General features: G+C 49.7%; 4 protein-coding genes across 4 annotated transcripts; 1 reads left to right on the top strand and 3 right to left on the bottom strand.

Annotated features, from left to right (window-relative positions):
• Positions 1-116: 116 nt before the first annotated feature.
• Positions 117-1,328, top strand: BDV37DRAFT_289014 (uncharacterized protein; the record flags this gene model as incomplete). The annotated part of the gene is made up of 2 exons (XM_032088374.1): positions 117-466; positions 539-1,328. 2 exons carry the CDS (start codon positions 117-119, stop codon positions 1,326-1,328), a joined length of 1,140 nt encoding a protein of 379 aa, XP_031935213.1.
• Positions 1,329-1,808: 480 nt separating this feature from the next.
• Positions 1,809-4,494, bottom strand: BDV37DRAFT_44161 (ferric reductase family protein). The gene is made up of 3 exons (XM_032090661.1): positions 3,516-4,494; positions 3,395-3,456; positions 1,809-3,342 (listed from the first exon to the last, which is right to left on the bottom strand). Exons 1-3 carry the CDS (start codon positions 4,171-4,173, stop codon positions 2,284-2,286), a joined length of 1,779 nt encoding a protein of 592 aa, XP_031935212.1. The 5' UTR covers positions 4,174-4,494; the 3' UTR covers positions 1,809-2,283.
• A 1,941-nt stretch (positions 4,495-6,435) lies between these two features.
• BDV37DRAFT_44109 (uncharacterized protein) lies at positions 6,436-9,708 on the bottom strand. Its single transcript, XM_032090660.1, has 2 exons — positions 9,641-9,708; positions 6,436-9,576 (listed from the first exon to the last, which is right to left on the bottom strand). The coding sequence occupies exon 2, from the start codon at positions 9,547-9,549 to the stop codon at positions 6,811-6,813; it is 2,739 nt and encodes a 912-aa protein (XP_031935211.1). The 5' UTR covers positions 9,550-9,576; positions 9,641-9,708; the 3' UTR covers positions 6,436-6,810.
• A 675-nt stretch (positions 9,709-10,383) lies between these two features.
• BDV37DRAFT_289011 (translation initiation factor 3 subunit CLU1) lies at positions 10,384-14,346 on the bottom strand (the record flags this gene model as incomplete). The annotated part of the gene is made up of 4 exons (XM_032088373.1): positions 10,384-13,974; positions 14,053-14,108; positions 14,176-14,244; positions 14,310-14,346. 4 exons carry the CDS (start codon positions 14,344-14,346, stop codon positions 10,384-10,386), a joined length of 3,753 nt encoding a protein of 1,250 aa, XP_031935210.1.
• Positions 14,347-14,578: the final 232 nt, after the last annotated feature.

Below are 14,578 nucleotides of genomic sequence, written 5' to 3'. Positions count from 1 at the left end.
AAGCCTAGACGAACGCTAATAACGCCATGCCGCCCAACATATAAAGGTGCATGCCAACCGCCGCGTCTCTTTCTCTCTCTTTTACGTTCCTTCTTTTTATAGATCAAGTCACCGTTATGGGTGCCAGCTGGTCATCAGACCACCCTGCTGATCTAGAACAGCACCCCGATCCACCCAGCCAGTCCAAATACCCTCGATATGGGGATGTGGTCCCTTCGGTCTGTAGCGACCGCCCAGAGGACTTGTATGATGAGCTGTATGAACAGATATACTTTGTACAGCATGCTAACCAAGACTGTATCGCGGCGTTTCAACGATGCGAGAAAGATAATCCCCGTGTTGATCCCGAGGAGTGGTTTACTATTGCTGAGCGGATTCCACGGGTATATGAGCATCTGGCACACAGGACCAATGTCCCGAATGTGGATATAGACCAACCGATTGATCTTCATCCCTATATTGTTAAGTGAATAAACCCTCCCTGTCTGCTTATCTCTTTTAATCACCACTAAAATACCGCAATTTTATATGGGAGTAGATATCTTGGCCGTCTCCCTGTAGGATATCTGCTGGAGAAGCTAGATCCCGGCCCACTGAGCGCTACGACTCTGCCACTTCTGACTACCTTTCCGCGCATGTCTTCCGAGAACAAGGACTTTAGAGAGCCTCTTCTCCTGCTCTACTACCGCTGGGCGCTGCAATCGCTTACTATACTAGCCTTCTTACATAAACACAGGGTCTACCTGATGGATTTCAGCTCGAGCACAGTATGGATACGCGATGATCTCTCGATTGCACTATCAGGGTTTGTGAACGCAACCATCCCGACAGATGAATGGCCTTACTCTCCCGACGGGACGAGATACGAAGAAGAGATCTATTACCCAACCAATCCCGAGAGTGGGCACCCAGAGCTCAGTCCGAAGATCGATCTCTCGGATTGGGCGACCTTTGTCTGGCAATTGATGCGAAAGGATGCGTCCAGTCATAGAGCGAAGAGGTGGGCGATGCCTACCAATCCATTGGATCCGACAGAGTTGCCCGGGGAGGTGAATGTATGGGAGTACCATAAGCAACGGCTGAAGGAGGGCAAGCTACAGCTTTTAGAAGAGGCACGATTGGGTCCGATGCTGGTTAAGGCCTGGAAGGGGCAATATGAAAATGCTCAGGAGATCCTGCAAGAGATACGATTGTATCTTCAGCAGATTGGGGTTCAGATAGATGGAGAGGACGAGGCCCTTCTAGAAGATGGGCGAAAGTGGGAGGATGTATTCACGGTAGTCCAGACAGATGGCGCCCGCTGGGGTCGGGAGATTAGATATAAATAATAAATAATATCTATGAGTCCATCGCTCGGCTACCTAGCTGAATATTCTAGATAATAAAGTGATGAAATTTAAGATATATTATAAGAGTGACTATAAAGCTTACTGGTTTAGGACTTGACAACGAAGCCCCGGGCGTAACAACCACCTTATATACACCCACTATCTTTTCAATTTGGCTAGAAGATAACTTTTCTGTCTATAAGCTCTCTAGCCCGAGTACTTTGGTAAAGTTAAGCTGGAAGGACAAGTTTAGCATATATAATTTATAACAGCTGAATCGGTTTCGTTAAAGCTCCCATGGGCAGTATTCCTCAAGACCAACAATATAGAATCTCTGTATATTAGATTCTACGTTGGTAAGTTTGTCAGAGACTCTCTGAATTTACTTTTTTACTTTATCTACTGTATTTTCTATTACTCCTGTTATACTATTCATAGTGCTGTTACCTGTATTTTGCGCAGTGTTGCTTATATTGTACAGAGTTAATAAATATCTAAGGTAAATTCTGCTACTGCAGCTAAGGAATCATTAAAGACTGATTGTGATAAGATAAGTTCCCCACAACGTAATCAGCGGAATTATCAAGAGCTTCGTTCCGCATAACAGTTCCAGCACCTTCGGAGGAAGCTCGCAGATAGGTAAGCACTAGTCATGCACTGCAAGCGCAAGTTACAGCGGGAACTAAGGCACAGATCTAGAGTCTAATGAACGGCTACACTGACATTGAGAAGAGCAGTTGAAAAACAAAATGCTACGTCAAAAACACAACCACACCGTATATACCACCCTATCGCCAATAAAAGTAACCAGCCACGAACGAAGATACATATTTTTTTTTGTGTGTATATACCCTAAAAGAATTCCCCACGTATGTCTGCAGAGAAGGTAGAAACGGAAGATGTAAGAAAAGGAACGGGCAGAACACACGAGACTCTACTCAGCCATTTTGTGTATCTACCATGTGAAACTTTCCTCGATGTAGTCGACCTGCGTTTGGTTCTGTCGCTTGCGGCAGACTCGCCGGACGTCGTCACTAAGACCACCATTTCCACAAACAAGCACACCCATGGCACCCACTTGGGATTCAACCTCCATTCCGATAAGAGTGTCGATGTTTGGTCGGCCGGGGAACATCTGAACGGTGGAGCTTGGGCTTTGGATTTCTTTTGTGTTGCGGGGACGGGTGACGAACAACATGATACGCAGAACCTCTCGGCGGCGATCCATGGCCAAGATGCTGGTCATCCATGGGCGAATCCACTCGAGGTGTTCTGGGGATTGAATGATCCAGACAAGAGTCACGCGACGTGCTGCAACGGTGCCCTCTGCATACCCCTGGACCAGGTGGCGCACAAATGGTACTTGGTGGGTGATTCCAACACCGCCTGCAAACAGAACAACTGTACCGTAGGAGTCCATGGAATGAATACTGCCATACGGTCCCTCGGCGAAAGCTCGCAACGTGACTTGACTGTTGGGAGAGCTCAGGGCCCGTTGGAACAGCTTGTCAGTAAAGCCGGTCCGACGACGAACCAGCAGGGATAAGCTGGTGTGCTTTTTGCCGAACATATCTTGCCGAGTCACGGGAAGTCCCTTCTCATCACTAACGAGCTCTTCCGCTTCGCTCCAACCGACGGAGAACGGGTGCGAAGACCACCATCCAACGGTAGGAATGTACAGATAGATGTGCTGGCCCGGCTTGAAGGTCCAAGGCCGCGCCATCCTCAGTGTGATTCTCATGGCGTCCCCAGGAAGGGCCTCCACCAAGGCCGTAGTGGATTTCCTGCCACAGTTGCGGTACAAAAGGATGGCAAGTCTCGAAGCTCGCTCGAGAGCCCAGAAAATGATGGCAACGAGCAAGTATGTCTGCGCCGGAAGCCCATTAAGATGAACCCACAGGAAGCCCATGGAGAGCGCAGCCATGATAATGTGCAGGTGGAGGAAAGTTTCATAGAATGCGTGGCGGATGGGAGAGGGGGAATGCACCACGAGACCCACAAATGCACATGTAGCCTGCAGCGAAGTAAGCAGATGCTCATAAAGCTCGTCGGCTAAAATAACTTACAATCAAGCCGACCAGGAGGAAATTGCTGTGTCCAAGAGCCTGCCCAACGGCACTCCAGCCGACTAAGCAGTAATTAGCACCTCATATTGACATTGTAGACCACGAGGTCCAGGGGACGTACTTTTCTGAGCCTTGGGAATAGCCCAAGCGAAGACATGGGCAAGAGTCTCACAGACGACGATCCGGGCAAGCCAGCGGTGGATCAGATTGTAAGTGTCGAAGGGTACCTCGAGCAGTTTGATCAGGGGATTGTTTCTGCCGGCCAGCAGCACGAGAGGGATCATGTTCACTGTGGCCATGGTGCCGGTGCGGTTTCGGATGACACCGGCGACAGAATTCTCCTCCTTCTGGTAAGGAACAGTCACAACGCAAACGGTCACGTTCATGGCGATGATGCCGATAAGGATAAAGGCATGAAAGCGACTAGGTAAGGTGCCCATGTTGACAGCGCGTGACAGCTGAAATTCCCGATTATGGCGAGTGCGAAGCAATGGCGCATAGATGACATGGTTTTTCACAAACGAGAGGGTTTCATGGGGTGATCTGAAGTAGCGCTGTCCTGAGTTATTGAAACTTGCTAATCGTCGCAAATGGTGCGAGATCCGGAATCCCATCTTCCAGACATAGATGAACGCTGCCATAAGGCCGAGAACCATGAGCGAGATGCGCGCGAGGTCATCGTTGACAATCTCGTAGATCGCCCAATCGCCACCACGCTTGTCGAGAACAGTTGCGGAAGAAAGTCCTACCAGGGACAGACAGAAAAGTAGGTAACTCATGGTTACCAAGAGGCTTCCCTAAACCGAAGCAACGAAAATAAACGAAAGAAGACTCTATGGTCAACAGACGAACTTGAAGACTTGGAAATTGATGCGAGACCAGCTCAGCAGATAGAGATACCCGAATCCGCAATCGACGAGGGAAAGACGTCCAGCTAACTCGTCATACAAGCCACGACGTGATGATCAGTAGCAAGTGGGCGACAAGAAATCCAGGGATTTATGATGCGATACGAGATGCCTATTGTTGTGAAGGCCCAGGGAATGAATAGAAGACAATGGCCTTGTTAGCGTCCAGCAATCTCCTCTTTACGCCAGGCAGGAGACAATCGAGCTGCGGATCAAAGAACGACACAGAGGATTCAATCCTTTGTTGAGCAAGGCAGGTCCCAGCAGCAACGGATGCTGATCGGAACTTGAATGCTTCGAGGTGTGGATTGCCACGGGTCGGCTGGCAACGAAAGGAATGTGAGAGTGGGTGAGGTGAACCAGTCACTTCCTTTTTTTTTTTTTAGATTTCGAAGTCTTGCGGCTGTCACCAAAGTAAACGAAAAACTAGTCGCACGAAACCCACAGGATCTCTGCCAAGAATCAAAAATAGAGAACGAAAGCCCGCAACTGCTCGCAGGGAGGGAAAGGAGAGATGGTGATCAGGAGAGAAAGTAGGAAAGCGATCAAGGCATTTTCATTTCTTTTGGGTCAGGGACGGCGGGGACAGAGGAAGAGGAAAATCTTGGGAGACATTTCTGGGCCCACTTATGGAGCCGACATGATATCGATAGACTTCTCTGAGCGCAGGAGAGTGTGGTCGAGCCATGACGGTGTCTCTCAGCGCTCATCCCTGGAGTGGGCGCAACGCTGCGATGATATGGTGGCGGCAATGGCAGAACGGCCGTTGAGTGGCTCGATGATGAAACAACGGGGGTTGTAGGCGACGAGATCTCAGGGCTCGGCTGGCTTGCATTCGTCGGGGCCTCCTTGCGCCCGCGGACCAATCTCCATTCACTGCGAGCGAATTTAAACTTGCTCAGGTCGAGAGGCGAGAAGAGTGGCTCAGTCAAGTGGGGGGAAAGAAGCGATAGAGCGCTTGAGGGGGAGAGAATGAGCGAGGAAGCGGGTCGGGTAAAAGCCCAAAGTGGGTTCTCAAAATTTGGTTGATTTTAGTTTGACTAGTACAAGTACTAACTGTATACTGTATACGACTGTATACTACTGTGTACGGCGTACAAGAGTACATTGGAGTATGTGTGTAAAAAAAACAAATAATAATATTAATATTAATAATAAATAAATAAATAACAATTATAAAATAATAATAAAATAAAATAAAAACAATTAAATATTGTGACTGGGTTCAAGACTTGTCCACATTCATACATGATCGCTCAACCAGTCCAACATATACTTACTACTGTAGTACCAGCATGTTAGAGTACCTGCATGGTTACCTTCACGGTAGACGGATCTCGTCTGTACGACACATCTCAAGCACTTCATGTTACATCTTCTCTGCAACTTAACTTCTTTTCTTTTCTTTTTCTATTCGTCGCATCTGACTCGTCGCATGGAATGAGAACTTAATCTCCCGAAACATTCTCGCCGTCTTGGCAACCGGGAAATTGCTCAGGGTGCCGAAGCTGGTATATTAGAACGATTTATTACCAGGCTATTAGTTAGCCGCTAATGCCGTTGGTCCACTTGGACACATAAGATGAATCATTCTCATGAGACTTGTATCCTCCTCTTTGATCAGTACATATGAAGCTACATGGACAAGCCTGAGGTTCAAACACGGTCAGCGTGTGTACCTGACGGTACCATGGAAAATAGCCGCCCAAGTCCACCGGAGTACCTTGGGTACCTCATCGGGGAGCCCCGGTACATACAAACAATGGGAAATCTTATCAAAGCATACTCCGTACATACGTACATACATACTAGTACGACCTAAACAATGCTATTCATCCTCACTAACGGAGAAATCCTGGTCTAGTCCAACCCTAGCTCCAACTTTCGTCATTCGTTGCAGTCCATCTGCATATATTAAAAAGGCATAACGCCATTTAACCGGAGATTTCCCCAATAGGAAACTAACGTGTATCATTCATTTGATCCCTGCGGTACAAGTCATATCTCCTGGCCTTATTACCACCCAGTGGCCACAGAACCCCGACACAAGTCTCCATCAAGTCTAAGACATTCTGCCCGGTTCTCCTGAGTGGCGCTCCGGAAATACACCAACCTTTAATTTACAAAACGCTCCCGTCGCCAACGGCTCCGACGCTATGTCAAAAGGCTCACTGACTCCCGGTCGGGGAGGAGCGGAGAGTGTGTCGAATAGATTCCATTCTATCTTTGGCGCCAACTAGTCTAGGCTAATCCAACATCGTGCAATTAAAGCTTTCCAAAAACGAATCGTCCAAACATCCGACGAATGCCCGGGTATCATTCACTACCAAACCCAAATATCCAAAGGAACACCTCTAAAAGAAAAGAAAAGAAAGACGAAAACGAGATAACCCTGAAACGCCCTGATAAACTTCCAGTGCCAATATAAAAAACGGGGGACCAAAAACTTTACTATTCGTCAGGCACAGATTGGGAGGGAACCTACCGCCAATTGAGAGAGACGGACTCTCATAAAAAATTCAGCTCGTCATCACTATCGTCATCCTGCGAGCCAGGAATCGTCCGCCTGGTTATACGTGGTGTACTGAATTGTTTGCCAGCACCCCGATGCCCCAATGTGGCCGAGAGTGACTTTCTCCGATTCGATTCGGTACCCTCGTCCGTGGTTCGGGAATAACGCCTGCGAGTCATGGGGTCTAAGGCTGAAACGCTCTTATTGACAATGACCACTTCAACCTTGGTTGTAGGGAATGAAGTATCGATAGAGAAGGCTTTCGGAGCTTTCGGTTGGACTGAGTCCTTGAGGGCCCCACGTGCAGCCCTGGTCCGGGCGGCTATCGGGGATCCTGCAAACGGGAGCTCCGACGCCATTGGTGAATCACGGGTTTGGCTTTCCACAGGGGCTGAGCGAAGCCTCTTGCATGATTTAGAGCCAACGCCTGTGACCGCAAATGCTCTTTTAGCTGAGACAGATGGCGCAGATGATGTGACGCTGGAGGCAACATCCTGTGAGGGGCTAGAACTAGACGATATGCTACTTGTCGAGCACGCAATGGTTGTTGACCGAGTAGAATATCCTTTGACGAGATTCGACTGAGTAGATCTCGCTTTGGTTGCAGGTGTGCTGGCCACCCATTCACCAATGCTTTCCTCCCATCGATACATATCAACGCTATCACCTAGGGCTTCACGGCCAGATGCGGGTGACTGTTTCGGGCTCTGTCCTTGCTGAAGTAGAACGGCATTCTGTTGGACCTCAATCGCCCAGGCATGGTCATCAGCATCCAGAGTAGACTCGGCGAGTCCCATGGCAGTTTCGGCCGCTACTTTTGCAAGAAGTGAAGAGAAACTGTGGAAATTCGTCAGTCCAGCCAGCTGTGAGACTTTGGACCGAACCCCGGAGGATACTCTAGTTTGGTCGCTCTTGCGCGTGCGCTCGTAAAACTTGACAACCTGCCGGACCAGCTCTGCTAATTCTCTGACCATGTCATGCTGACACGCTAATGATAAGAAAAATATTCTCATATTCCTCCTCGAGATAGAGTCCGACGGGCCGATGGGCTCCAATGGCGATACTGCGCCACACTGTAGCAAACGGTCGCCCACTAAGACATATCCACGGCGCAGCGAATGAAGAGTTGTCCTTTTAGCCTCGCATGGTTGTCCCAGTCCGATAGCCCGCTGAACAGTAATTGCCAAATGCCTCAACGTGTCTCTGAATTTCACGCCGATCACGTTATCACTGTCACCTACGGATTGCGACCGTGCGATATACATTCCACATAGCGCAGCAATAAGGCTTGAAGTGAGATTGTTCAAGGCATCTTGGATTGGAACAGGACAGGGCGACTGGTCTTTGGGTAGACTTGCCGTATTCGCCGCGGAGGCACGGGTGTCCTTTAGACGACCACGTAGTGTACTTAAAACCTTTCCGTGAGACACGAGCACATTCGAAGCCTGGGAAATACCACTAGCCGAAAGTATCACAGCTTCGATCAGTCGTGTCGCAGCAGCCGAGTTAATACATTCGGTTGATAGGGCTTTGATTGCCCCATCTACACAGCGCTTCCACAGATTAGTGACCATCCACTCCGGCGGCATGACTCCACGTGAAAGGAGTTTCGCCAGCTCGTCAAAGATAAACGAGCGGCTTCCAATACATTTTGCGTAATAAGTTCCCAGGATGTGGACAGGATCATCACAATGGGTTGATGGCCTGTGAGGGTCGAACGCTATTGGGTAATCATATGTGTTAACGGTTGTGAGTTGTTTAGACAATAGTAGCTCAAATGCGTCAATTTCGCCATGGCTCACACATTCCTCTAAAAGTCGACAAGCGGCGGCCTTAGTAACCCAACCCTTGTGTATCATCTCAGAGACCAGTCGAATGCCCTGAGCACGCACGGCTTCGCGTAGGGGCAACCATCCATTGCCACCCGGAGCATAATGGGCCTCGAGTTCGGTAAAATATGCATCACACATATCTGCATCGCAATCCTCCTCGAGCTCATCCTGTATCCTCTGCTCTTCTGCAATAAAATCCGGGAGACGTCGCACGGCCATAGCCAACAAGGACCGAGCGCCCCGGCTTTGCTGTTGGTTTGGCGAGGGCCCAGGATTGTTCCTAGTTTTGCTCAAGAATTTGATAAATATACGATCCAAAAAGTGTGCGATATCCACAAGTCCTGTATCTCCCGAAAGGTCGAGCACTTCCTTCCACGAGCCCTGGTAAGAAGGGTAACTGCCATTATTCGTTCGCGTCGCCCTCCGTTGATCGGTCGCTCTGATAGTATTCGTGGGTAAAGGATTCCGAAAAAGTTGTTTCCTAATTGACGATGGCTCCAAAGGCTGCTTTGCTTTTCCAGTAATGAGGGGTGTCGCAATCTCGATCGCACCGGGTAGAGTTCTCTGCCGCTCTGGGCTGTGAATCGACAGCCTGCTGCGTCGTCGAGCGCCATTTCTTTGCCCTCTACTCGAGTAATTATGCCGTATTCGTCGTCTGATCGGTCTTCCAGGAACCCAAGCGGGATCACCGGGTTCTTCGTCCGAGTAAGAGCACCTTTCCTCCGCACAGGTCACCCTGGAGGGTCGGATACGCCCGCTGCTGCCTGCATCCTCCCTTTCCTTTAGCTTTGAATGTGCGATGCTCGTAAGAATCTCGTTATGCTTTTCCAGGCGATGATAGATAGAACTCAAAGGGCGCAACATGCGATTTGCCCATTTCGCGGTTGGTCGTATGTCTTCCATGTTGCGCCAATTGTCTCACTACTTCTCCTGAAGCGCGCTAGTTAGCGTCGCGTCTAATATCTAGTTCTAACCATAGCGTGGATGTGGTTACCTGTGCCACTGTGTCTAACGGGGCTCATTGATTATCCATGTTATTGTCTGCTTGCGACACGGGTTGCTCTAGGATGTCAAGACCTCCGGGGCATGTCATATGAAAGTTAGACTAGAGATTCGATGTATGACTGCCAAATATGATATAACCAAAAATATACAAGATTAGATTGCTCGTAAGCCTTTAAAATGCAGTGTGTAGGGCTGGTCGGAGGAGTAGCTATGATTATCGCCAAAAGACGTAAACATTGGACAAATTGAGAGTTCCCAGAGCGGTAAAGCGCCGGCCACTAATGCAGCTGTCGGAACAACCATTTTTCCATTATGTTCAAGATCACTACTTAGTACATCATAACATGGAAGTTGGATTGAAATGGGAATATTATGATAGAAGCCCAGGAAGTGCATAATTTCATTATATATGCATTCATCGTCATATATGGTACATATAACACATCACAAATTAGCATGTATATCACTCGAGCTCGCTATGCGCAACTCAGTGAGGTTTGAATCATGCCATAAAAAAGAAACAAATAACATGGAACACCGACTGGTGAAAGAGTAGAGAGGTTTCTTAAAGAAAATATATAATCAAGTATCCCGCTTATCCGACGTATCCCGCTCTTTTAAAATGACGTTCATATATAGTGGTCTTAACACAGTTAAGACATAGAAGTAAAATGTCAAGAAAGGGACCGGTGCATTTTTTGTAACCAAACATGATAGGAATTATAGATATGTTCAAGCCGATGACTTCTTCGAGCCACGAAGCTTGGGGTTGCTAGCAGCAGCACGCTTCTTCTGCTTGGACCGAGAAGAGCTGGTATCACCACCTTCGATGAACTTCAGCAACTCATCAATGCTTCGCGAGTCCAATGAAGGGTTGGCAGAGCTGGCTCCGGATGCCGAAGGTGCGGACTGGCCGACCTGAGGCTGGACCTTAGTACCAAGAGTCCGGGTGTTCATATTGATACGGCGGAGACGGCGAGCCTGGATATCCTTGGCATGCTTGGCGATAGAGACGGCATTCTGGGTGAGCTGCTCCAGCCATGTCTCAGCTTCCTTAGTGTTGCGGTCTTCAGGACCCAGCTGGCTAAGGAAGATGTTGTAGGCATCGCGCATCTTGCCAACAGCTCCCTTGGAGTCTTGGTCGAGAGCAAGAGCCTGTGCCAGCTGGAACAAGATAGTAGCAGTGTTGATGGATTGCTTGCCAAAGAGGGACTCGCACACAGTCAATGAAGCCTCGAACCACTTCCGAGAGTCTGAGTACTGCTTGAGGTGCTGCAGCATTACAGCGGCGTTGTTCATGGTGGTGATGGAATCGGGGTGGTTGGGTCCATAGATAATCTTCCATAGATCCATAGCGTGCTTAATATAAACCAAAGCAGTCTTGGTGTTTCCAGAGGCATGCTCGAACAGACTAAGGTTAAGGTAGCTCAAGATGGTGTCAGCCGAATCAACACCGAGAGTGCGCTCAGTGACGATAACAGCCTTCCGAGCCAGCTCGACAGCAGCTTCCTTCTCATCAGTCTGGTAGTAAAGCATGGACAGCTGGTGGTAGAGCTTGGCAACTTCTGGGTGGAGGATGCCGTAAATCTGCTCATGCAGGGACAGAGATTCCAGAATGAGCTCCTGGCCCAGCTGCTTCTGGTTCTGCATAAGGGAGATACGTCCAGCTTCCAGGGCCTCTTCAGCAAGGGAGCTTCGGGGCGAGGCATCCTTGACCAGAGGCACAATGTTGACAATGTCGTCAGGAACGATGGATACAGTAGGCTTCTCGGGAGAGGCAGCACGAGCCGGAGACTTGGAATCGCCGCCCTTCTTCTTCTTCTTTTTGCCTTCCTCTTGGCTGGCGCTGTTGGTAGCAGGAACCTTAGCAGGAACCTTAGCGGGAAGTTGGGACTTGGCAAAAGCATACTCGCGGGCGCTAAGCTGAAGACCAAGCTTGATGGAGATATCACGAAGCAGCTGCAGGTGTCGCAAAGAGTTGAACCACTCAGGCTCAGGGGTGAAACGGTACCGGATAGAGACATGCTTCTCAATCTCAGCCCGCAGAGTCGCCGGAGTGACCTTCTCGAAAGAGAAGTCAGCCTCTGGATAGATCTCCCGCAGAGATGCGTCGATATCAGCTTGAGGGTTCGAGTTGACATCAGCACCCAAGAGACAGTTCAGGAGGTGGGCAATGCAGGAGGCGGTAAATGGCGCAGCCACGTTGCGCAAGTAACCGTTGGCAATGTGCTTGAAGGAACGAGCGATCATTTCCTGGACAAGCAGGATGGTCAAAGCATCCAGACGAGCGCCCTTCTCCTTGGACATCTGAGCCAACTTGCCAAGGTAGCGGATGTTGATACCACGCTTGTGCAGAAGCTGACTAAGGGACTGTCCGTCCATGGGGAAGCCGACATCACCGTCGTGGAGATCCTGGATCAGCTCAGGCATCACCTTGGAACGGAGGAAGTCGCAAGTCTCACGGACCTCCTTCTCATCCTGAGCCCACTGCTCCTTTTCTTCGTCGGTCTGAGGGATCTGGCCACTGCAGACGTCAGGGTTCAAGGCAAGAGAGAACCCAGAGATGTCAACCCGCTCCTGGTCCGCTGCCTCCTCACTCTTCTCTTCGGAACCTTCCTCCTTGGTCTCTTCAGACTTCTCCTTAGAAGCGGCTTCCTCAGCCTTGGCGGCGCGACGGCGCTCAACCTCAGTCTTTACATACTGGCTCATCTTGTGCCTCCAGTAGGATTCAACAAGTTCCAATCTCAAGACCGACATGTTATGAGGGTAGGCATCACTTCCTTCTTCTTCCTGCCACATGACATCCAAAGGAGTAACGCGGTAGAGGTCGAGCACATATTTTCTGCCGTCCGTACCAAGCAAACCCTTGGTCTCAACACTGCCTTCCAGATCGTGACGCTTGCCTTCCTTATCCCAGACAGCGTGCTTTTTGATCCGGAGGGCCTTGGAGAGCTTTTCAAAGACAGGGGCAAAATCGGGGTGGGTAGCCACGACGTCCTTGCCCTCAACACCACCGTAATCAATCTGGTGCTCACCAGGTTCGCGCTGCTTGAAGATACCAGGCACAATACTCTGACCGACAATACGCTTTCCAAGGTAGTCCACGACGACAGTTCCGGGTGTGAACAGGCCGTTGATATCCAGCTGGTTGACCGCCTTGATTCCTACAACGTCCTTGCCGACAGCTACGCGAGCAGCTTCGTCGCCGCCCTCGGAAGCGAAAGTTCCGACACCGTCAGCACCGAAGGAGTAGAAGATGTTGTTGTACACAAAGATCTGAGCATCGCGACCCTCAGTGGGGTTGAGGGGAGCAACTTCACCCTTGGCGACCAGAACGGCACCGCGAGCCGCGGCCTCGTTATAATCCGCGAATAGCTTGGAGGTCAAGCGCTCTCGGAAAACACGGTCCTGAACGGTGTCACGAGGCAACTCTCGCGTGGTCTGGAACTCCTCATTCCAGTCTCGCAAGGTTTCCGCGTTGTCGACACCAGAGATCAAGTAGTTCTCTTGTGACCGTGTGATATCAGGTTGATGGGCGTTCACACTTGACGTAGGAGGAGCAACGAGCCATGGGCTGTTGGGTATAGCGTTCTGGAAGGGGAAAGTAGTCAAAAGGTCCTTCTTGTTGTTGGCCTCCTGCAGCGCTTCGAAGGAGGCGTTGAAAGAAGGAGACAAGTGAGAGATCAGAGTAAGAAGAGAGTGGGCGCTGCCCTTCTTCGGCATGGGCTTGGGGAACGGATCGAACCTAGCATTAGAGCACTTGTTCACGAAGAAGCCAGAAACGTGAGAAGTGATCTGGAATTGCTCTCCCTCGTTGGTGGTGACCTGGAGGTAGAGCAGGTGACCCTTTTGGCGGAGATGGTAGGGAACAGGATTCCATGGTGATAGCGAAATCGACTTAACGGTCTTGGGAAGAGGAGCCTCTGCTTTAGGGAGAATGGTATTGAGAGATGGTGAGCCGGTAATGTCATATTTGGACAACGAGTGCTCCTTCTCGGCAGTCTCTCCGGCAGCGGCTTCCTCGGAGATGGAATCGTGCAGCGACAGACCGGCGCTGATACCCTGGAGGTTGTCGACACGGTCGCCTGCAGCTCCGACCAGCTCTCTCATTCGGATAACGTGCATGCGGGATTCCTTCTCGGTATATGGGTCTTCCACAAGGACGATTTCCGAATCAGCCTTCAAGTCGGGAACTTCAGACAGCTCGACAAAGTCATTGATACGGTTGCCGTTGAACTCCAGGTGGAAGCAAGTATACTGGAAGGTGCTGGGAAGCTCGACAATCGACTGTCGGACATCCTGAACTTGCTCCTGGCTTGACACCTATGGAGGGACAGAACAGTTAGGCAATCTGTTAAATGTCTGCGATCATTTAGATGTTAATTGGTTTCAAACACCCACCATCACCTGAATCTTATAAGGTTCGTGAGGAAGCTTCACGGAGATCTGGAAAAGGCCTTTCAATTCGGAGCGGTGTTAGTCTTCAAACGACGACAACAGTATCCCAGTTGTGACGTGGCATACCTCCATTCTGCTCCTCTTCCTGAGCTCCCTCGGGGTGGTTTCCGTTGGTAAGTTGTTCCGGAGTCTCTGCTATGGCGGTTAGATTATCGCACCTTACGCACTGTGAATTTTGAAGATCACAAATGTGCACATACCTTTCGAGTGCTCCAACTCTCCATTGGTCTGGGCCATTATGATCGATGTTTTGGTAATAAAGGTAGGTTTCAAAAGAAAATATAAGGCTTAAAGCTGAAGCTACAACCTGACGGAATGTCTCGAGCTTCAGACCCGGCTGGGGAAAGGAATTAGGAAAAAGAGGAAGAGGGAAAAAAAGTTGTCGGCGTCGGGGAAGAATGTAGAATGAAAATAAGGTATGATATACAAGTACAAGGGCAATTGAATATAGTAAAAACAAACCCCGTAC

This window comes from Aspergillus pseudonomiae, assembly GCF_009193645.1.
Source record: "Aspergillus pseudonomiae strain CBS 119388 unplaced genomic scaffold BDV37scaffold_137, whole genome shotgun sequence".
Classification (NCBI taxonomy): Eukaryota; Fungi; Ascomycota; class Eurotiomycetes; order Eurotiales; family Aspergillaceae; genus Aspergillus; species Aspergillus pseudonomiae.
The sequence above is the reverse complement of the archived record's forward strand: the minus strand, read 5'-3'. Positions and strand labels throughout refer to the sequence as shown.